General features: G+C 43.7%; 2 protein-coding genes across 2 annotated transcripts in view; both read right to left on the bottom strand.

The window, feature by feature from the left end:
- Nucleotides 1–1,515: 1,515 nt before the first annotated feature.
- LOC124003553 (exportin-2) lies at nt 1,516–14,810 on the bottom strand. Its single transcript, XM_046311900.1, has 25 exons — nt 14,681–14,810; nt 13,656–13,746; nt 13,360–13,502; nt 13,164–13,265; nt 12,821–12,966; nt 12,620–12,710; nt 12,338–12,445; nt 12,128–12,220; nt 11,851–12,018; nt 11,434–11,563; nt 11,238–11,303; nt 10,925–11,127; nt 9,175–9,259; nt 9,006–9,067; nt 8,742–8,878; nt 8,438–8,541; nt 8,147–8,244; nt 6,280–6,430; nt 5,870–6,078; nt 5,612–5,709; nt 5,428–5,513; nt 3,854–3,935; nt 3,394–3,540; nt 3,081–3,312; nt 1,516–2,375 (listed from the first exon to the last, which is right to left on the bottom strand). The coding sequence occupies exons 2-25, from the start codon at nt 13,738–13,740 to the stop codon at nt 2,286–2,288; spliced, it is 2,916 nt and encodes a 971-aa protein (XP_046167856.1). The 5' UTR covers nt 13,741–13,746; nt 14,681–14,810; the 3' UTR covers nt 1,516–2,285.
- A 316-nt stretch (nt 14,811–15,126) lies between these two features.
- The window catches only part of LOC124002910 (protein polybromo-1-like), a 41,322-nt gene continuing 32,916 nt past the window's right edge, over nt 15,127–23,532 (bottom strand). The window contains 17 exon segments of the mRNA XM_046310743.1: nt 15,127–15,525; nt 15,799–15,997; nt 16,129–16,166; nt 16,491–16,649; nt 17,101–17,172; nt 17,297–17,498; nt 17,728–17,977; nt 18,182–18,365; nt 18,526–18,683; nt 18,813–18,958; nt 19,065–19,316; nt 19,433–19,590; nt 19,759–19,944; nt 20,138–20,349; nt 22,131–22,770; nt 22,897–22,999; nt 23,211–23,490. Coding sequence (XP_046166699.1) covers nt 15,362–15,525; nt 15,799–15,997; nt 16,129–16,166; nt 16,491–16,649; nt 17,101–17,172; nt 17,297–17,498; nt 17,728–17,977; nt 18,182–18,365; nt 18,526–18,683; nt 18,813–18,958; nt 19,065–19,316; nt 19,433–19,590; nt 19,759–19,944; nt 20,138–20,349; nt 22,131–22,770; nt 22,897–22,999; nt 23,211–23,490 — 3,403 coding nt within the window. The 3' untranslated portion in view covers nt 15,127–15,361.

The following is a 23,532-nucleotide window of genomic DNA, read 5'->3' as shown; positions in this document are numbered from 1 at the left end:
AGGGAACACCCCCCTATCCACATCGATGGAACAGTAGTGGAGAGGGTAGCAAGTTAAGTTCCTCGGCATACACATCACAGACAAACTGAATTGGTCCACTCACACAGACAGCATCGTGAAGGAGCAGCAGCGCCTCTTCAACCTCAGGAGGCTGAAGAAATTTGGCTTGTCACCAAAAGCACTCAAACTTCTACAGATGCACAATCAAGAGCATCCTGGCGGGCTGTATCACCGCCTGGTACGGCAACTGCTCCGCCCACAACCGTAAGGCTCTCCAGAGGGTAGTGAGGTCTGCACAACGCATCACCGGGGGCAAAGTACCTGCCCTCCAGGACACCTACACCACCCAATGTCACAGGAAGGCCATAAAGATCAAGGACATCAACCACCCGAGCCACTGCCTGTTCACCCCGCTATCATCCAGAAGGCGAGGTCAGTACAGGTGCATCAAAGCTGGGACCGAGAGACTGAAAAACAGCTTCTATCTCAAGACCATCAGACTGTTAAACAGCTACCACTAACATTGAGTGGCTGCCGTCAACACACTGACACGGACTCAAGTCCAGCCACTTTAATAATGGGAATTGATGGGAAATGATGTAAATATAATCACTAGCCACTTTAAACAATGCTACCTTATATAAGGTATGTTACTTACCCTACATTATTTAGCTCATATGCATACGTATATACTGTACTCTATATCATCAACTGCATCCTTATGTAATACATGTATCACTAGCCACTTTAACTATGCCACTGTTTACATACTCATATGTATATACTGTACTCGATACCATCTACTTTACATACATTTAAGTCATTTAGCAGACGCTCTTATCCAGAGTGTATCTGGCCTATGCTGCTCTGTACCATCACTCATTCATATATCCTTATGTACATGTTCCTTATCCCCTTACACTGTGTATAAGACAGTAGTTTTGGAATTGTTAGTTAGATTACTTGTTTATTACTGCATTGTCGCAACTGGAAGCACAAGCATTTCGCTACACTCACATTAACATCTGCTAACCATGTGTATGTGACAAATACAATTTGATTTGATGTAAATGCAGTACCCTGAATTTTTTAAAATAAACTCACGCGATACGTTTCCTTGACCAAAAAGTAGTTTGACAAAAGATGTTGAGCTATAGACTGCTTCCTTGGGAGGCAAACGATGCAAAATACCGCTTCATGTGAGGTGACAAGTGCATGCTGCCCTTCATCAAGCCAATGGAGCAGAAGGCTGCCACTACCAACAGCCATGCTAAATCCTCATAGGACCAATCCTTCCTGCCCAAATGTTTTTTGTCACCAAATACCAACACCATCTGCACACCAAAAGGGTCAATCTTACTACACCCTGACAGGATATCTGAAGGGTGAGAAAGTGCATTATAGCAACTGTTATCACTTATTGATAAACTTGTAAAATCTTCATAACAGGTTGTCAGGGTAACAATCTGCTACATCAAATGCCATTCATGTGAATAAAATAAATGGGAATGTGTATTAAGTGTGATTATTTTATTTGAGTGCCACAGCTAATCAAGAGGCTGTACACAATGACTTTCACTGAAAGTGCAAAACCAATCAGGTTTTATACAAGATCCTCTTCACTCAAATTTATAGACAGTTTCTGCACCAAGACCAGACATAAAGACAATGCTAGGTGCAACTACATGCAACAGAGAAACATTTTAAGTCCTATATTTTGAGGTCATGACCACCAGTCCTCCATAAGAGTAAAAACAATGGAAATCCAACTATTGAAAAAATGGACAAAGAAAAAAAACAAAAAACTTCTCATTTGATTCCGCAAAGAGTCATGAAGTCCAATTCAGCCAGTTAACTCCAAGTGCTGTCGGGGTTGTCAATGTATGTTCAATGACAGGTCGTTATTATGGCAAAATCGACAAACAAGCAGATATATTGGTCATATCAAAGCATAACATTCACAAAGTTGAGTGTTGGTGAAGCAAGCCTTCCACAACTTTCCATAACTGCACAGCATGCCAATAAAGGACAAAGACAACTCCACCCCCCACAAAAAAAACTATTGCACTTCCATTTCTTTTAACACCATTTAAAAACCCTTAAAAATCCCAATTCGTCAATGAACATGACCCATTGTCCAAGTATCCACCATGAGTAGTCAATTGATCAGTCTTTGTTTTGTCCATTCAATCCTGATGAGTCAGTCCCAGTGTGGCCCATGGGCGACAGTGCCCAGTTATTGTGCAGTGTCTTATGAGTCAGTGAGGAAGCTTCTGTGTCCATCTTCACACCAGCTGTACAGAGGCAGCCTGGAGGTAACCCTGCAGGTACTGGAGGGCCTCAGCGTTCAGGCTGGTGTTCAGCACAGAGGGGACCTGCCATGGGAGGAAAACAGGAGAGATTCACTCAGTTGTCATCTACTACTGAAAGCATATATAGTACTCAAAGAAAAATAATTCAGGGAGGCATTAGCAATCTAGAAGCCAAAATGTTGTACACTACACCCCGCTCTGCTATTCCTGGGGCCTCACACAGTCTATGCTGGGCTAGAGCACCTTCAACACTCGGTTGGGTGACTGGCTCAGTCTGCTGGGGCTTCACTTTTATAAGTAAGCCTTGTCCGAGACAGAATGCACCATAGGACAGGAACCCATCTTCAGTGTCTGTAGTATGAGGCAGCTTGTTGTACAAGTACACCCCTTTGAAAGAACACTAGTCTGTCGCAAGGTCGTACCCCTATTCAACTCATTAATTCTGAGTGCCAAACAGAGACATTAGGAGCCATTTTAATGTCTTTGGTTGGACTCGACCGGCTATCAGGCCAACCATCCAATCTCAGAACGGACACTAACCAAAGACAGAGTTGGTACTTAACTTTCATTCCATGACCGACTAAATCATATGAGAGTAGAAGATTGGAACACAAGGTGGACGTGAAAATAAAGAATTTGCTAGCTAGCATTAGCTATCTCTTGGAGTCTTGCTGTGTAGTTGTTCCTGCTATAAGGGAGTGATTTAGTCAATAGGCCCACTGCCTCTAATATAGCCTAGTGTTAGTGCATTTCAATAAATCAACTTACCCGTCCAGGACATGCAGTAGAGAGCTTGTGGAGAGACTGAGCTAGCAGGATCTTGGGGTTGCTGACCATCTCTCCGATAGGGTCGTGCTCCTTCTTCCCAGCAAAGGCCAGCTGGGAGAAAGCAGTCTGGTAACCGGGTGTGTCCTCTATGTCAATGAAGTGCTCGTCATCAGGGATGCTATCATCCTCTGGTAGCTCAAATAGCCCAATGAGGGCCTGAAGCAGGGGGGTCCTAAAGAACAAACAATTTAGCAGGCCATTAATTTAGTAAAAACACTGCAAAGTGTAATAATATTCCAGGACAGTTTCTCACCAGAGTTTGGTGTACTCAGTATCTATCATGGCAGGGCACTCAGTGAGGATCTTGGTGATGCCCACAGCACAGATCTTCTTCTCCACTGGTCCAGACACCTTCTGCACCTCTGGAATGACTATCTTCTCCAGCACCATGCCAAACATCCTACAAGAGAAATTAGACTCAGCACTGAGAATACCTCTCCACGTGGTTCTTATCTTTTATCATTCATGAAGGCCTATAATATGGAATATGATAAAACATTCCAAGCTCAGCCTAACATGCCATGCAAGTGTGTGTAATGCAGTAAGAGGACATGGTTGGCCTTTAAAAGCCAATAGGGACAACTGACTGGCATGTATGCAGATCAATGTAAATGAGTCATCTGCACACTCCGCTCCAAGGCTACACTAATGGACATAAACTGAATCAAACGTGCCAAAGGTCAGTCTCATTTAATCTGACAAGAGATACTTACTTTGGCTGTATGCTGTCAAAAATCTCCTGCAGAGCAATGGCTCCGTACTTGACACTATAAAGATTGATAAACACCATGAAGCCTGTGGAAAATAGGAGGGCCTGTGAAAATGTGCAGCATTGAGAAATCACACAGAGCTCATTCTAAAACTGGGTTAATATAACCCTACACACTCCTGTTGTGCTAGCATAACAAAGTTTCAATTATACTTCTTAACCTGTCTGGGAACACAGCCAATGAAATGGTAGGGCACCAAATACAAATCAACAGAAATCTCAAACATACAAGTATTAGGCACCATTTTAAAGATACAAATTCTCATTAAACCAGCCAGTGTCTAATTTCCAAAATGTGGAGCTTTCGCTGTAAAGCAAACTATTATGTTAGGTCACCACCAAGTCACAGAAAAACCCAGCCATTTTTCCAGCCAAAGAGGAGTCACAAAAGCACAAAGAGAAAAATTAATCACTAACCTTTCATCTGATGAAAATCATCACACTCATAGGACTTTAATGTATGTTTTGTTCGATAAAGTGCATATTTATATCCAAAAATCTAATTTTACATTGGCGTGTTATGGTCAGTAGTTCCAAAACATGTGGTGATTTTGCAGAGAGCCACATCAATTCACAGAAATACTCATTATAAAATGTTGATGAAAATTCAAGTGTTATGCATGGAACTTTAGTTAAACTTCCTTAATGCAACCGCTGTGTCAGATTTCAAAAAAGGTTTACGGATAAAGCATAATCTGAGTACGGTGCTCAGAGCCCAAAACAGCCAAAATAAATATTTGCAATGTTGCGCAGTCAACAGTCAGAAATGGCATTATAAATATTCACTTACCTTTGATGATCATCAGAATGCACTCCCAGTTCCACAATATATGTTTGATTTGTTCGATAAAGTTCATAATTTATGTCCATATACCTCCTTTTGTTAGGGCGTTTGGTAAACAAATCGAAAGGTGCGTTCAAGTCCAGCGGAATGCTCGGACGGAAATTTCAAAAATGTATATTACTGTCTGTAGAAACATATCAAACTATAGAATCAATCTTTAGGATGTTATCATAAATGTTCAATAATCATCCAACCGGAGAATTACATTGTCTGTAGAAAAGCAATGGAACGAGAGCTGCCTCATGTGAATGCGCGTGACAGAGAGGCTGCTGGCAGACCTTGGACTCATCCCCCTCTCATTCAGCCCCCTTCATAGTAGAAGCCTCAAACAAGTTTCTAAAGACTGTTGACATCTAGTGGAAGCCGTAGGTAGTGCAACATAATCAATAGCCCCTATTGAAGTTAGTGGGCTGAGTTTAAAAACTACAAACCTCAGATTTCCCACTTGGTTTAGATTTCTTCCTCAGGTTTTTGCCTGCCATATGAGTTCTGTTATACTCAGACATCCTTCAAACTGTTTTAGAAACTTCAGAGTGTTTTCTATCCAATACTATATTAGCATCTGGGACTGAGTAGAAGGCAGTTTACTCTGGGCATGCTTTTCATCCAAAATGCTGCCCCCTATCCAAAGAAGTTAAATAAACATGCCAACATTTGTTTTAAGCTATACTCACTCTTGATGAACTTGGTGGTTTTGGAGCTCTGCAGTCTCTGGAAGAGCAGGATGAAGATCTGTTTCCTGTACTGAACAATGGACTCCCTGAGAGGGAGTGAACAAAATAACTCATGATACAGCCCCCATGTCAACTACACACAAAGTTCACCGTTAGAAGACAAAGGTGGAGGCTGTTGACTCACGTCGGCATGTGCTCTATGATACTGTTCATCAGGTAGAAACCTTGGTGGTCATTGGCCTTGGAGGCTATGAGCTTCTGGAAGACTCCTAGCAGGCCAGGCTGTATAGGGAGAGCACTAACATCAGATTATCACAACTAACTAATTGCATGCATCAACAGGTAGATTAAGACAAGAGGTTACAGAAAAGTACAGTAAGACTCCTCTTATTACAGTAAGAGTCATCTTACCATTGACATACTACCCCCAGCTGTAACTCACTATTTTGTCAGCAGCAGAGCTGGCTATGGTGGCTCCCCCCTTCTCCAGATATGCTTGAAGCAGGCGCACCAGAGGGGGAATGTTGCCAGTGCGTTCCCACAGCACAGGCTGCAGCAGGTGGGGGAAAAGGGCCATGTAGGAGTTGGGGATGGAGCTGGTGTGGATCTCCAGAAGCAGGGACATCACCTGGAACACGTACGGCACAAACTCTGCAACAGGAAGCGGGACATTTGATGTAAGAAGGGCAATGTGCAGATTGCCAACAACACGGCATCCATGCGATTCAGAGGATGGCTTTTCAACCCCTTCATCCACCTACTCAGTTTCCTAGGCATGTTCTAGTCAGACAGGCATCTTACGCTTAACATGAACTTCTATAGCCTGCTTCTTTCTAGGGTACAGCCACATACCCTGTACATCATTCTGTAGGATCTCAGTGAAGACTGGGAAGAGGGCCTCCTCGAAGCTGCCCACAGTGGTTGTGTTGGCCTTGCAGGTGATCCGGATGGACAGGCACAGGGACTCAAACAGGTAGTGGTTAAAGTGAGGCTTGCTGGGGTTCTGGAAGAAACATGATACAGGTAAATACCAGGGCTGGAACTTGCCATGGACCTCCCGATACGATATCACAGCACTTACGTGCCAATACGATATTTATTGTGATTATATAGCGATTCAATGTTCCAAACATAATGCTCTTCATATGTCTGCTGCAGAGGGACAAGAGAGACAGTCACAGAAATATAAAGTGCTGAAAACAAATTGCCCCCCTATCTAAAAAGATGGAGAAGAAGCAATGAAGGAAAAATACTGCCGTTCTTGTACTTGGTATATCCAAGTAGCACAAAAAAATTGTATGGCGATATTTTCAAATACGATACTAATATCCTGATTTTTAACTATCGATGGTGCAAGATTTCCTCCAGACGTGACTCTTGGCATTCAGGCCAGAGTTCAATCTTGGTTTCTTTAGGTGCCTTTTTGGCAAACTCAAAGTGGGCTTTCATGTGCCTTAGGACTAGCTTCCGTCTGGCCACTCTTCCATAAAGGCCTGATTGGTGGAGTGCTGCAGAGATGGTTGTCCTTCTGGAAGGTTCTCCCATCTCCACAGAGGAACTTTAGAGCTCTGTCAGAGTGACCATCGGGTTCTTGGTCACCTCCTTGACCAAGGCCCTTCTCCCCCAATTGTTCAATTTGGCCAGGCAGCAAGTTCTAGGAAGAGTCTTGGTGGTTCCAAACTTCTTACATTTAAGAATGATGGAGGCCACTGTTCTTGGGGACCTTCAATGCTCCAGAAATGTTGTTTCGGTATCCTTCCCCAGATCAGAGCTCTACGGACAATTCCTTCGACCTCATAGCTTGGTTTTTGGTCTGTGGGGCTTTGTATAGACATGTGTGTGCCTTTCCAAATCATGTTCAATTAATTTACCACAGGTGGACTACAATCAAGTTGTAGAAACATCTCAAGGACGATCAATGGAAACAGGATGCATCCGAGCTCAATTTCAAGTCTTATAGCAAAGGGTCTGAATACTTCTGTAAAAAAGGGTTGTTTTTTAAATATTTATTTTATAAATGTGCCAAAACTTCTAAAAACCTGTTTTTGCTTTGTTGTCAATGGGGTATTGTGTGTAGATTGCTGAGGATTTTTATTGATTTAATCCATTTTAGAATAAGGCTTTAACGTAACAAAATGTGGAAAAAGTCAAGGGGTCTGAATATTTTCCGAAGGCACTGTATGTTATGGCGAAATTGTGACGTTTTGGTGTTCGACAATTTATTCCCAGCTGTTTATCTTGAGGCAAGTCTAAGTTTGGTTGTCCAAGCCCCTTCATCTGTGATTGGCAACAGTAGAGATTTGTTAATGAAGTGTTTGTCATTCAACGAGAGACGATTATTTTCCATGCATTTTTTTCACTTGAGAAATACTGCACTAAACATCATAGTTAGATGTAAAATTGCACGACTAAGACGTCCTCGACAAGTGTCAATTTATTACAGATTTCTTGAGTTGTTAATCTTAGATATATTTAGAGATTATTTTTGCAAGTGTACTAGCGTCTCAAGCGGGACAAACCGTAATATTGACAATTTTTTTATTGTTTTGAAGCGAAGGTATTTTAAGGGAGCATGCGAGAACAGACATGAATTACGCCTAGCCAAGTTCTGCAAGGAGCAAACCGAACCTGTGTTTCCGGATGCCTTTAGACAATGCAAGTCAGCTCATATGTACATGCATTCACAGCAATGCAGACAAGAGATGAGTGTGTGACCTACCTTGCTGACCAGCAGGAGCTTGTGAGTGAGCTGGCCAATCAGAGTGGGGATGTAAGGAACAATGGCCTCCTGCAGGAGGGAGAAGCTGCGCATGATGGCTGGAAGAGAATAAAGGAGAAGTCTGGGTAGAGGACAAGGATCAGTACACACTGAAAAACGTTGTCACCTTCCTTTTAAGGTTGCAGACATTAGGTCCTCCGTGACGACATTAAGCAAAAGGATGGATAGTTAAAAATACAATGAAAGCCATAGAAGTTATAAGGAGAGCATTTAACACTCAAACTAAAGTACCTTTCATGATATATTCATTCTCTGAGGAGCCAGGCAGAGCCAGAGCCTTGAACAGGTTGTTTAGCAGCTGTTCTGTGAAGGGGGCCATCTCTGCAGGAGTGATACTGAAACATACGATGATAGATGATTAATCACTACTGACATGAGGCACCAAAAGTTACAAACTAAGGTTATTGGTAATGACCAAAGTTTTATTAACAAACAAACTACTATGGATGTGGTGTATAGTTGATTATATTTGTGTAGTGTGGTGTTTGAAAAGACAAAGTCTTTATTTATCTAAGTATAGATGGTTACTACTCACAGAGTAGAGTTGTTGGGGCCCCTCATGGTGAAGAGTCTCTCCAGTGCATGGGCAGCGTAGGTGTGCTCTACCGTGCTCTCTGCCTGCAGGTGGGCCACCAGCAGAGGGACAGCCTGCAGCAGCTGCTCTTTGGGCAGCTGGAAGACAAGAGGGGACCGAGGACTGGTTATTCACGGGCCCCTGCAAGCGTTGATGTCAACCCTTAGTAAATGGGCTGAACTCGTGAGAATGAATTTTCAGAGGGTAGAGAAAACAAAATCATACCTGACTCCTGAAGATCATGACATATTTGATGGCATCAGCCTTCAACACCGGGAACTCATTGACTATAATAGAACAGAGTAAACATGTTCCATAAAAGTGCAGCTATAAAGCAATCCACAGCTGTGATGGTTAATTCATTGTTTGTTTCCAAGTTCAACTTTATATTTACCGTTCTGGGATTTGAGGTCTGTGAGAATGTGGTTCACAAAGAATTCTGTAAGGTTCACCAACTCGTTAGCTTGCGTGATACCATGCTGAAAAATAAACATTTTGTCTGTGTAATTTGCTCAATGTCTCTACTGCAATAATATTTACACTTGAAGACAGAAGTTTATACACTTAGGTTGGCATCATTAGAACTCGTTTTTCAACCACTCCAAATTTCTTGTTAAACTATAGTTTTGGCAAGTCAGTTAGGACAGCTACTTTGTGCATGACAAGTAATCTTTCCAACAATTGTTTACAGAATGATTATTTCACTGTATCACAATTCCAGTGGATCAGAAGTTTACATACACTAAGTTGACAGTGCCTTTAAACAGCTTGGAAAATTCCAGAAAATGTCATGGCTTTAGAAGCTTCTGATAGGCTAATTGACATCATTTGAGTCAATTGGAGGTGTACCTGTGGATGCATTTCAAGGCCTAGCTTCAAACTCAGTGCCTATTTGCTTGACATCATGGGAAAATCAAAAGAAATCAGCCAAGACAGCAGAAAAAAAAGTGTAGACCTCCACATGTCTGGTTCATTCTTGGGAGCAATTTCCAAACGCCTGAAGGTACCACGTTTATCTGTACAAACAATAGTACGCAAGTATAAACACCTTGGGACCACGCAGCCATCATACCGCTCTGTCTCATAGAGATGAACATACTTGGGTGCGAAAAGTGCAAATCAACCCCACAACAACAGCAAAGGATCTTGTGGAAACGGGTACAAAAGTATTTATATCTACAGTAAAACGAGTCCTATATCGACATAACCTGAAAGGGCGCTCAGCAAGGAAGAAGCCACTGCTCCAAAACAACCATAGAAAAGCCAGACTACGGTTTGCAACTGCACACGGGAACAAAGATCGTACTTTTTGGAAAAATGTCCCCTGGTCTGATGAAACAAAAATAGAACTGTTTGGCCATAAGGACCATCGTTATGTTTGGAGGAAAAAAGGGGAGGCTTGCAAGCCGAAGAACACCATCCCAACCGTGAAGCATGGGGGTGGCAACATCATGTTGTGGGGGTGCTTTGCTGCAGGAGACTGGTGCACTTCACAAAATAGATAGTTTCATGAGGGAGGAAAACTTTGTGGATATGTTGAAGTAACATCTCAAGACATCAGTCAGAAAGTTAAAGCTTGCTTAAAGCTTGGTCGCAAACGGGTCTTCCAAATGGACAATGACCTCAAGCATACTTCCAAAGTTGTGGCAAAATGGCTTAAGGACAACAAAGTCAAGGTATTGGAGTGGCCATCACAAAGCCCTGACCTCAATCATATAGAACATTTGTGGGCAGAACTGAAAAAGCTTGTTCGCGCAAGGTGGCCTACAAACCTGACTCAGTTACACCAGCTCTGTCAGGAGGAATGGGCCAAAATTCACCCAACTTATTGTGGGAAGCTTGTGGAAGGCTACCCAAATCGTTTGACCCAATTCTGACCCACTGGGAATGTGATGAAAGAAATAAAAGCTGAAATAATTAATTCACTCTACTATTATTCTGACATTTCACATTCTTAAAATAAAGTGGTGATCCTAACTGACCTTAGACAGGGAATTTGTACGAGGATTAAATGTCAGGAATTTTGAAAAACTGAGTTTAAATGTATTTGGCTAAGGTGTATGTAAACTTGGGACTTCAACTGTATAACCCATCAGATGTCACAAACACACCCAAATACAATAGGCATAATGACCTAATCATACCTTCGCTGTCTGGGCTTTTGAGGCCAGAGATGTGACCAGGTAGATGGCAGAGTCTTTGTGCTTCCAGTTCACCCCTGGGTTCTTGGCATACTCCCCAAGCATGGAGTTGACATAGCCAGAAAAGATGGCTGTGACCGGGCCCTCAAAGAACTTACACAGGCCTCTCACCAAGTCACAAGCAGCCCTGCGCCGAGTGTCTATGTCTGCAGGAAGGAGACAGAACCGAGTGGTGAATATCAGTGTGCCTTGAATACCTAAACTTCAACAATCCTCCAGTTAAATTTTGGTCTTGAGTTTAAAAAAATGTTTTTACCTGATCCTTCAAGATCTCTTCGGATATATTCCTCAGGGTTATCCTCAAAGGCCTCCTCATCAGCACCTGGAGACAGAAATCTATGTATCAGTATCAAAGACCATTATGCAAATCGCTACTATTGATATACAATGGCAAGATCAGAAACAGTCATGTAGCCATTCATCCCCAAGATAATGTTTAAGTCTAAACTCACTTCTGAACTCCATGTTGGGCACAATGACCTTCTCACAGATGCTGGTGAGTATGTTCTGGTCCTCAAACAGATGCTTGTAGTGGGGCCTTTCACACACAGATGCCAGGAACTGAATAGCATTGCTCACAAGCTACGTCACAAATATAAAAGGAGCAAAAATGTATTTATTTAACTAGGCAAGTCAGTTAAGAACAAATTCCTATTTTCAATGAATGCATAGGAACAGTGGATTAACTGCCTTGTTCAGGGGCAGAATGACATATTTTTACCTTGTCAGCTCGGGGATTCGATCATGCAACCTTTCAGTTACTAGTCCAACGCTCTAACAACTAGTCTACCTGCCGCCCCAAGCAAACGTATTAGCAGGTGGTCAACATGATCTATTGATAAGCTACATGAATGCATCAGCAGTCTCACCAGGTCATACTTGACCTCCTGGCCAGTGGAGACCAGCAGGTTCCAGATAGCGGTGACAAACCGAGGCAGGTAAGGCTGGAATTCTTCATCGTACTTCTGGGCGTACAGAGCAGCGTTGTCACAGATCTGAGACTTGAGCAGCTCCAGAAGACCTGCCTCATCTTCATCCTGTTGGGAGGAAAAGACAAGATCGTATCACAAGTTTAATCAACTGATTCATTAATAGCCACTTGAACGTCTTACAGTGAAAGTGCTGTTAATCACCAGGTCCACGCACATCTGTTTGTAGTAGCTTGTTATCCAAGGTCAACAAGTTATGGAAATTAGACATCCAGGTCTCCATGTTGTCCTCAAAGAACTCTGGAAGGTCCTGTGAAGGCAGAGACAAAGATGGAATAATGAGATAACTCCAGTAAAAAAGCATCACATTTAAATACAGTAAGTCCCTGTGGGCATAAAGCAGGTAAGAGGCAGGGGGGGGGCGCACCTGAAAGTTGAGACTGTAGAAAAGCTTTGAGATCAGAGTAAGGGACGAGAAGAGGATCTTCAAAGCATTGACGTCTGTCGCATGGGTCTGACACAGCTCAATGGTGGCCTGAAAAAACAATAGACATTAATAGCAGACAATGTCTTCCCATGTCTGAATAATTAAAGTACTATAGAAGTAGAAGCAAGGGACAGCAAGCAACAATTTCCAGACATGTTGTTTTTACTTGAAATACACTTCAATTGTTCAAGTTGATTAACTCTGAAACCAATCCACCACAACCTTGAAGAGTTCAGTCAGTGGATTCGCAAATGTGTCCAACACCAGTTTAATCTCCAGCCATAGCTCATTTGACTTAAACTCATGTCGATACCTGGGAAAACAGATGATCAGGGTTAATATCTTTCAAAATTAACCACAAAGACATGATTTACTATGACACCTATCATTAGAGGGCCACGTGTCATGCTCATGGTAGTTTACCTCTTGAAAAGTGAGTGTGCGGTCCGGAGCACTCCGTTAATGATGTGGAAGTCTCCGCTCTGGAAGCGGGTTACCATCTCTGTCAGGAGGTCTGGCCATTTCAGAGGGAAGTCCTCTCTACCGATGATGCTGATGGCATCACTCAACTGTAGAACAGTAAATACAGAAAAACTGAACCATCTCTACAAATCTACCTTTTGATTGTATACATGTATTATTCTAAAGGATTGGGAAACCATGGATTCCAAGAACCTCATATGAAACTCAAAACAAGCACCAGCCCACTGACTTTGATTTAGAGTAGATGAACAGGTAACAGGTCTTGACTCATGTGAAGAAATACCTGTTTCTGAATCTGTTCAGGACTGCTCAGCATCAAATTTACAATGTTGGCCTTGATTGTGGTCCGGTCCGGATCTGAGATTTTGTTGGGTTCATCTTCAATCTGAAAGAGACAGAATACAAAGTAACACTTGTCATGCCAACATTGGGACAACAATACTTGCACAACCCATAACATTTGTTCCAATATAACTTACTATGCGCCAATTCCTCTTGATGTAATTTTTGAAGGTGACAGCTGCACACACCCGGATCACATTGTCTTGGGATTTCTCCAACAATGTAAGCAGCAATATTGGGTAATTCTGGTTCCCTTCAACTGACTCAAGAAACTTTTCAGCTGGAAGAGGGAAATAAGAACATTCCAGTCAAGCACTGGAAAATTGTACATAAATGCCCAAGTATATATCATTGTATATGTTTATTGCTACCATGACTGATCAGGGCATGAGTATTTTAAAATTAACAAGCATTCTACTCTGAGTTCGCATACCTGGACGTCTTACGGATGGATCTGGGTCCAGAGTTTTGCGCATAAATTCTGTGAGGGTCTGAAGGTTTCCATCATTTAGCTCCATGGTGCCCTGTAAATATGGTCAAAATCAATTCGTTAGGCATAGTAACGGTAGTGATGGTCTAAACTGAGTAGTACCATTAACTGATTGTCTTCGGTTACAAGCTCATGAAAAGTTATATTGACAAAAAAACGCAGATGTTATATTCACCCGATCAATATATGATTGAGTAAGTCATACTAGCTCGCTATACATCACTAAAACACCAGGTACTGACAAATACTTTGGCCTAAAGCTAGCAAATGTTAGCCCATCTTTGCCGTCCGACACGTTTGGAATACATTTTTAAAATGACAACCTTTGTGCTCCAATGAAATTCGTTATTTTCCTCTGCGTCAGACACTTTACCCACTCACAGTCAATCTAGGGAAGGACTTTGGGGGATGCCGTTAGCAACTAGCTAGCTAAATTAGCATGGTACTCTGGCATGGTGATGCTGATTCAAAATACTTCAGTTTCAATACTTTGTCAACTGTAAGGCAGGTTGCTTACATCTCAAATATCCAACACTTGTTTCGAGGATATAAAACTTAGCTACGGAGTAAGTAAATCACAGAAAGTTGACTTAATGACTGCGCAAGTTAGCTAGATAGTTTGGTAGCCAACTAGCCATAGCGGTCTGGTAGGCTAACTTTGAACGTCTTCTCACGACTTGTACGTTAGTAGCGGGGCAGATGATAGTGTTACACTTGGTTAGGCCAGATAGCCCTTTCTGCAATTCATTTTCTGTTTAGGGAACACAGCTAGCTAGATAACTAAACGTGAATAGCTAGCAAGTATCGTACTGACATTGTTCTACTAGTAAATGTTCGCTAGTTTGCTGATGCTAAATTATCCACGATAGGCTAATTAGAAACGGCTACCGCAGTTCTCAGTCTTTCTACAAGCAAGCCAGTAATGTACATTAAACTGTATCATTTGATACAGCGGTGAGATGTTATACCTTCTCTTGTTTTGAGTTGTCTCTCAGCCGGTATGTGCCGTTGTACGATTCGCTGCTGCCTGATTAACGTTAGCTTGTTTAAAGAAATCTCATGCCACTGACTGCGCGGCATGTGTACGGGGCATGCGCAAAATAAGTTTGGAAAACCACGCTCGACACGCCCCTGTGCACTTGAAAGGGAGTGAATGGCGTTGGCAAGTGTTCAGAACAGATGCTATGTTATTGATTCATTTATCACTGTTATTGATTGATGAAGTGTGTTCACCTAGTTATAACCTCGTATTCATGTCATGGAAGGCCAATAGAACAACTTAAAGAGAAGAATCAAAGTGTCTGTTGGTTCCTCTTTTCTTGTCTGGTGCCTTTGAGTCAGGACATGACTGCCCACTAGAATGTTCCATATTGCAGTACAGATACTAAATTAGCCTTCAAGAACAAGTCAATTCTTCATTTTTTATGAAAACTTTTATCCATCACAGAGAAACATTTAATACAATAATAATGCACTTGTTAGAACAATTAAGATGTCAATACAAAACTGCTTGAACAGAGTAAGCAAGCTCATTTAACCATTCTACAAACGAATGACAACTTTAACATGACAACAACATAAACACTTTTTTAAATGAGCCTAAACCCGCTTTCCTGTCTGACAGTGTAAGGAGCAGTGGCTCAGACATTCTACAGGTTGTACGTCTGGCGGATGTTCATTGTGTCACGCAGCATCAAGTCTCGCAGACGCCACAATGCGTCCGCCATGGTGGAATGGGCGCCCTTGCTCTTCAGCCAATGGGACGGCAACCGGCTCTCCTGCTCTTTGGTCAGCCGCACATCTTTCTTTCGAGCTGCTCAAACATGTCCACATACAGAAGACATACACAAGTCATCACACTCACATACTTCTGCTCTGATCTTAATGCAAAAATGTATCAAGGGAAATTATACATGCATTCACGATACACAATGTAGGTGAATCGATAAATTACAATACTGTCTGTATATACATTTCTGTTATTCAATAAGGCAATTTACTGATAAATCAATCTCTGACATATTATATAAGTGATTTGTAGATTTGTTGTGGTGTGAATCACTTTCTTTCAATGAGGAGAACTCACCTGAGAGAGTTTGGTCCCACTTGCTGATGGTGGAGGACTCTGCATTGAGTCCCTCAATGTACTTCAGGTACGCCTCCGAATGGAGCAGGCGCTGGGGCTTGGGTGGCGGGGCTACAAATATGGGTGTTGAGGGCTGCTGGAGGGCAGGCTGGCCCTGTCCTGGATAGGGTGGCGGGGCCTGCTGCCCAAGACCAATCATCTAAAAAAGCATCAAAGGCCTCTTTACTTCTCATACTCAAATACAGATGTGAGTAATGATGTGACTAATCAAATAAACATTTACAGTCTATGTGCTTTTCTTAAATACAATTGTATAGAAGTGTAGATTACCTGGGTTCCATAGGCTCCAGGGGCACCCGCGTTGACACCTGTAAGGAAGGCATCAACAATCACAGAGTGCTCCAGACCACAGCTGTCAGCAGCTGGCCATCTTGGATTGTGTTGTGTACTACTGACTTTACTACTGCTCTTTTAAGAAAAAGACAAAGTTGGGTCATTACAGCCTCTCAGCAACAATCTGCATTCAAGGTAAGGGTACTTCAGAGAATACATGACCCTGTTGATGAATCACTCAATGACTGTGTATCACTACAGGACCTCAGCCTACGTTACAGGTAGCCCCTCCAGTGAGTTAGAGTGGCATACAGGAAGCAGTGGCGTGGCAGGTAGGGTGGCTGTAAAAGTGCTCTTACCCGGGTATGGCATGCCAGGGAACCCAGGGATGCCTGGCATTAGGTGATGATGGGTCAAGAGAGGCAACCTCATGTGATGTGGTGGCATGCCAGTCATACTAAACATGCCGTCAACTAGGTCCTGCAGCATCATGTGTGGCATATATGAACCCATCATGCCTTTGGGGAGGAGGGTATAGCAACAGATGCATGCATCAGTGCGACATGCAACTGCAACTAGCTAGCAGAGATCATGCACTAGCTAAATGACTAAACATTCATCTAGATTTAGGATATTTGATAATCCATAATCAGACATTCATACACATGTAATTCATTCACAAATCACAAGCACTACTTGAATCAGACTGATGGTAGAATGATGCAGTGAAACTGGTAAGCTTCTAAATAAATGTTGAAGCAGTGTATCATTGAAAAGAGGGGAAAGTACAGTACTAGAATAAAGATTAGTAATGAAGGAATGAAAAGGGTACAGCTTCTTATTGCAGCTCCAAGTGTCCCCAGGGGGGTGCATCCCCCTCTGTTATGGGATACCTGACATGTCATGCTGGGATAAAGCAACACCATTGGGGTCGGGGGAGGAACCACCCTCAGAGCCCTACTGGGGTACCTGCTCTAGGGAAAGCCAGCTGCTGGGCAGCCCTCTCCCGCTCCTGCTGCTCGGCCACTTTAGCTGCTCGCTCTGCAAACACAACAAACACACACACATACTAATACAACTTTTTGCAAGGGAATTTGCAGAGATACTACTGCTAGGGGCATTGAACAAACTACCACAGAAAAAGTACATTTGTAAGATCTTTTACCCTCATACTCAGCTTTCTTGGGAGACTCCAGGTTCCTCCACTCGGTGCCCACCAGACGGCTGAGTTCCCCGAAGGAGAAGTCTGGGTGTTGGGCCTTGATGACCGCTCGCATCTCACTGCTGAACAGGATGTAGCCACTCATGTTGATCTTCCTCTTGGAGCCCTCCTTCTTGGACATCCCCTTCATGGACTTGGGAGTGGACTGCAGTCAAGTAAGGGAGAGTGTGTCATGTCATCTCTCTACTGTCATTGCTATACACACCTCCAACTGGATGGCTAAGAGGCCTTTTTCTTGAATCTCACCTTGAACATGCAAATCATTTGAGACATGTTTTGTTTCAATCAGGATGCATGCAATTCAGTTGACACGTCTTTATCAGGGTGCGATGATCTTACCAATAACTTTTGAGACAAATGTAAAAGAGCTTTACCTTCACAACATGACCACACATTTGCCCAGTGTATGTTGCTGCTCTGACCTGTGGAGGGGTGTAAGGCATGTCCATGTCGCTGCCTGCCATGGGGCTCTGGAGCTGGGGTATGGAGGTGTCTCCCAGCTCCCCATCATCCTCCCCCAGGTCCTCCAACTCCTCATCTGTCATGTCGGCAAACTTGGCCTCCAGCACTGCGATCTTCCTGTCCAGCAGAGGGGATGGCTCCTTCTGGGGCACGATCAGCTTCCTGTACGGGACACGTGGAATAGACTGCAGTTACACCTGGGTGTTGAGTTCTGTTCTACCTTAACTAAAAGGAGTGTTTTTGACCGACTCTGAACTCCCCCTTTCAGGGTCACTCAATTCTGCTTTACTACGTTGTGGAATGGTTTCTAACTATTGCTGATTATGCGACAGTATCTCGAGGCACGTAAAAAGTCAAGCCACTCACCTGAAGTAATAGATCTCGTCCTCCACCACCTTCCCAGAGAGGGAGAAGCGCTTCAGACCCTTGAACTTCTTCATCTGTTTGTCACTCTCGATGTAACGACTCTCACAAAGCAGAACGTCCTCCTCAGGCACTTCCGTGGGCCGGCACGAAAGGTACTCCTTGAAGGAGGACACCGCACACTTCCCTGTGGAACAAGTCATCAGAGAGAGATATAAGCATGGCACATGCCCAGTGAAATACAATCAACCCATGCACTTAAACTTGTTTCTCTTCTCAACATTTGAAAATAACATGGCATATCATCAACCCAATAATAGGGTCTGTTATCAGGGCAGAGAGAATACCTATGATACAGGTCATGGGGCAAGACTCCTCCAGGTTGCTAAGGAACACTTCCTTCTTGTAGAACATCCTGGTGGGCTCGTGTTCTGTCTCCTCTGGGTGGATGAAAATAGGCCCAAAGAAGTAGGCCGCTCCGTCCCGCATCCACATCTTCTCAATCCTGGCAGATAAAAATAAAACCCACTTTAATAATAATAATAATAACTTTATTCAACTAAATAAATAATCACTACATATCAAGCCACATCCCATTTTGGAAATTGTGTCTGTAGAGTTGTATTTACCCTACCTGCCTACTCGGTGGCGCACTAGTCCATGTGAGCGAATATAGATGCAGTCTCCCACTTTCAGCCAGGTGTCATTGTAGCAGAGCTGCTCATAGTATTGGCAGCCTGGTTCCCCATTGGTCATGTCCAGGATTACATCCTCCCTCTCCTACACATACACACGCAGTATGGTTGTCTTTGTTTGCACTCTGTTGGATCACATATTAATCCAATTTAATCTCATTCCAATTGCCCAATATTTTCTAACCACTCACCTTATCCATAGTGTCCAAGGCTTTGCCCTCTTCTTGTATCTCTGCAGGCTTCTCTTCTTCTTGTTTAGGGGCAAACATGGATGCAACCCGGACTACAGGCAACGGTACGCCCCGAGGGACAAACCTAACGGAGCTCAGGGGCATGGTCCACATCTTGATCTTCTTGAAGGACTTGGTCTTGGCTGAGTAGCGAGACTCACAGACATACACATCGTCTGCCCTGAAGCCCTCTGGGTGAAGCTTAAAGTAGTCCTGGGATCAGTTACAAAAAAAAAGCCAAGGCCAATGATTCACTTGAAATGTTTTATGCTTCAACCATATTAGAAAGAGCTGGAACATGAAAATGGAAATAGAAAAGAGCTTAGTACCTTAACAAACATGACAACACATTTGCCCAGTATCTTGCTGACAGGAATCTTGTTGAAGTAGTCGCTCTTGAAGACCTCCTTCTCCAGGAACTTGCGTGTAGCGAGATGGAAGGTTTCATTTGGCCTGTAGAACCAGCAGCCATACAGCCACTTCTCACCTGGAATGGGGAGAGAAGTACACAGAGCAATACTATTACAAAAGGACAGCACAATTGATACAGCAAAAGGAATGATTGAATGTGACAAGTCGGGCCATTTCCACAACAAAATGTAAATACAGAATCACTACTAATGCTTTTCAGTAGTGGATGTGCAAAGCCACCAACCTGCATCATCCTGCCACAGGCGCTCAATGCAGACGATATGCGGCTGCAGGTTGGGCTCAGCAGGCTCCACGTACACATAGTCTCCCACGTGGTACATGCTGTCTTTGAAGCTGCAGTCCTGGCTGTAGGTACGCTGGAGACCAGACTGCCACGCCCCTCCAGCAGGGTCCTCACTCTTCTCAGCTTCTGTGCGTTCACAACTCAACTCAGTTAATCACTCAGTCAATAAATACTATTTCATAGGGGCATAATGATGACTAAAGCCCTATAACTGATGCCACTGGGTAACTGTTGTTGGACACTGCTTTGATTGGTGGAATAGGTATATCTATCTGCCTTGCTACAAGTTGCTAGGTTCAGAGTGTCAGTGAGAGCATACCTTTCTTCTCCTCCTCCCTCTTGAGCTTGTCCTCCTCTATCTCCTTGGGCAGCTTCTCCTTCTTCTCCTTCTCCACGTCACTGTGCAGGTGTTTGGAGGTGTAGCTGAGGGCGGGGGTGAGCAGGATCTCTCCATTCTTACACAGCTCATCTCGGATCCGGATGAAGAACTGCTGCAGCTCCACCGCATCCTCAAAGATCTCAGAGTCCGTCCTGGAGTGACAATCACATGCACTTCAAATACAGTGCCTTGCGAAAGTATTCGGCCCCCTTGAACTTTGCGACCTTTTGCCACATTTCAGGCTTCAAACATAAAGATATAAAACTGTATTTTTTTGTGAAGAATCAACAACAAGTGGGACACAATCATGAAGTGGAACGACATTTATTGGATATTTCAAACTTTTTTAACAAATCAAAAACTGAAAAATTGGGCGTGCAAAATTATTCAGCCCCCTTAAGTTAATACTTTGTAGCGCCACCTTTTGCTGCGATTACAGCTGTAAGTCGCTTGGGGTATGTCTCTATCAGTTTTGCACATCGAGAGACTGACATTTTTTCCCATTCCTCCTTGCAAAACAGCTCGAGCTCAGTGAGGTTGGATGGAGAGCATTTGTGAACAGCAGTTTTCAGTTCTTTCCACAGATTCTCGATTGGATTCAGGTCTGGACTTTGACTTGGCCATTCTAACACCTGGATATGTTTATTTTTGAACCATTCCATTGTAGATTTTGCTTTATGTTTTGGATCATTGTCTTGTTGGAAGACAAATCTCCGTCCCAGTCTCAGGTCTTTTGCAGACTCCATCAGGTTTTCTTCCAGAATGGTCCTGTATTTGGCTCCATCCATCTTCCCATCAATTTTAACCAACTTCCCTGTCCCTGCTGAAGAAAAGCAGGCCCAAACCATGATGCTGCCACCACCATGTTTGACAGTGGGGATGGTGTGTTCAGGGTGATGAGCTGTGTTGCTTTTACGCCAAACATAACGTTTTGCATTGTTGCCAAAAAGTTCAATTTTGGTTTCATCTGACCAGAGCACCTTCTTCCACATGTTTGGTGTGTCTCCCAGGTGGCTTGTGGCAAACTTTAAACGACACTTTTTCTGGATATCTTTAAGAAATGGCTTTCTTCTTGCCACTCTTCCATAAAGGCCAGATTTGTGCAATATACGACTGATTGTTGTCCTATGGACAGAGTCTCCCACCTCAGCTGTAGATCTCTGCATTCAGAGTGATCATGGGCCTCTTGGCTGCATCTCTGATCAGTCTTATCCTTGTATGAGCTGAAAGTTTAGAGTGACGGCCAGGTCTTGGTAGATTTGCAGTGGTCTGATACTCCTTCCATTTCAATACTATCGCTTGCACAGTGCTCCTTGGAATGTTTAAAGCTTGGGAAATCTTTTTGTATCCAAATCCGGCTTTAAACTTCTTCACAACAGTATCTCGGACCTGCCTGGTGTGTTCCTTGTTCTTCATGATGCTCTCTGCGCTTTTAACGGACCTCTGAGACTATCATGGTGCAGGTGCATTTATACGGAGACTTGATTACACACAGGTGGGGATTGTATTTATCATCATTAGTCATTTAGGTCAACATTGGATCATTCAGAGATCCTCACTGAACTTCTGGAGAGAGTTTGCTGCACTGAAAGTAAAGGGGCTGAATAATTTTGCACGCCCAATTTTTCCGTTTTTGATTTGTTAAAAAAGTTTGAAATATCCAATAAATGTCGTTCCACTTCATGATTGTGTCCCACTTGTTGTTGATTCGTCACCAAAAAATACAGTTTTATATCTTTATGTTTGAAGCCTGAAATGTGGCAAAAGGTCGCAAAGTTCAAGGGGGCCGAATACTATCGCAAGGCACTGTATCTCATAGGATGTTCTAACTGTTAAATGCACAGAAATTAGCTCTATGGTTGATATTACCCAAATATTGCAGAGAGAAAATAAAAGAGAAAATGGCAAACACTGTTTCCTAATTGTGCCCCACCTGTGCATGCGCCTGGCCTTCTCCAGCACCTCAAACATGTGATCCTGGAACACGTCCAGTCTCTTGTAGCGTCCCCGGTCCACGTTAGCTCTGATGATCTCAAAGTTGAGCGGCGGTCTGTCGGGGCTGCTGGGGTCAGTAGCGGGGATCTCAGCCAGCGAGTCGCTGTAGCAACGCCCCTCGTCATCCTGGTGACCAAGCACGGAGACGAAGAGGCTGCGGATGAGCTCCTGGATGAGGCGGGCCACGTCGGGCACATGGGCGTCCTCGCCTCCCTCCAGGTCCCGGCGAGTCTCCAGCAGAACACGGTGCAGCACAAGAGCGTCGCGGTAGATCAGAGACTCTGGCTCGTTGTAGGTGCAGGCGTTGTTGAACATCAGCACCAGGTCCTCCACCAGTGCGTCTACATCCTGGTACTTGTTGGCCAGCATGTGGCTCCTGACCTTTTCCATGTCCACTGGCTTCTTGATGGCGATGTAGTAGTTGGGTAATTCAGCGCGCGATGGAAGCCGTAGGAAGATGGTGCTGAGGCGGCGGCCACGCTTGTCTGTGAAGTTCTTCACCGCCTCGTACAGCTCGTTCAGCTTCTGCTGCAGGGGGGTCAGGTACTTGGACTTCTTAGGCGTGATACCACTCTTCCCTGGAATTACAGAGGGGGTGTGTGTATTATTATTTTGGGGATGAAGTGATAATGCGAAATTACTAGACTAAAATGACATCCATGTACTGTATCTGAATTATTTAAGCCAAAATGTCAGCAACGTACTTATTTTCAACTTTGGTGACATGTCATCATCGTCAGGCGTTGGGCCAAGATCCCTCCGTTTGTCTTTTATGACTTTCTCCAGGACGTTGGCATCGTTATAGACCTGGAACAACGCCAATTGTTCAGTGGCAAAATTGAGGGGCATTTAGAGCCAGACATAGTTGCTACACTGCATACTGCTGATATTATGGAAATGTAGTTTCGATCTTAGAAATCACGATTCATGATTAAAGGTAAGACACTAGTACGTTACTGCTAAATAATCTAGTAAGCACATTTCATTGCCCTGAGTCTGACCCCTGTTGGCCAATCACCTGTGAGCCCTCCTCATTGTAGTGTCGTGCGTTGCGGAACATGAGCTTCATGTCCTCCAGCAGAGCGTCCTCAGTCATGTATTTCTCAGAGCGGATGTTGTGGTCGATGATCCTCAGGTCCACTGGCTCCAGGATGATCTTGTAGTAGTCCGGGTAGTCCTTCTTGGAAGGCTTGACCATGAAGAGCTCACAGAGCCTCCGGCCTGTGCCCATCTCCCGGGCCTCCGTCACTGCGGAGTACAGGGCCTTCATCCGGTTCTTCTTGGTGTTTTTCTTATGGCTGGTGGTCACAGGGATGTGGGTTAGTTAAAAGAAGGACACT

The sequence above is a fragment of the Oncorhynchus gorbuscha genome, linkage group LG18 (assembly GCF_021184085.1).
Source record: "Oncorhynchus gorbuscha isolate QuinsamMale2020 ecotype Even-year linkage group LG18, OgorEven_v1.0, whole genome shotgun sequence".
Lineage (NCBI taxonomy): Eukaryota > Metazoa > Chordata > Actinopteri > Salmoniformes > Salmonidae > Oncorhynchus > Oncorhynchus gorbuscha.
The sequence above is the reverse complement of the archived record's forward strand: the minus strand, read 5'-3'. Positions and strand labels throughout refer to the sequence as shown.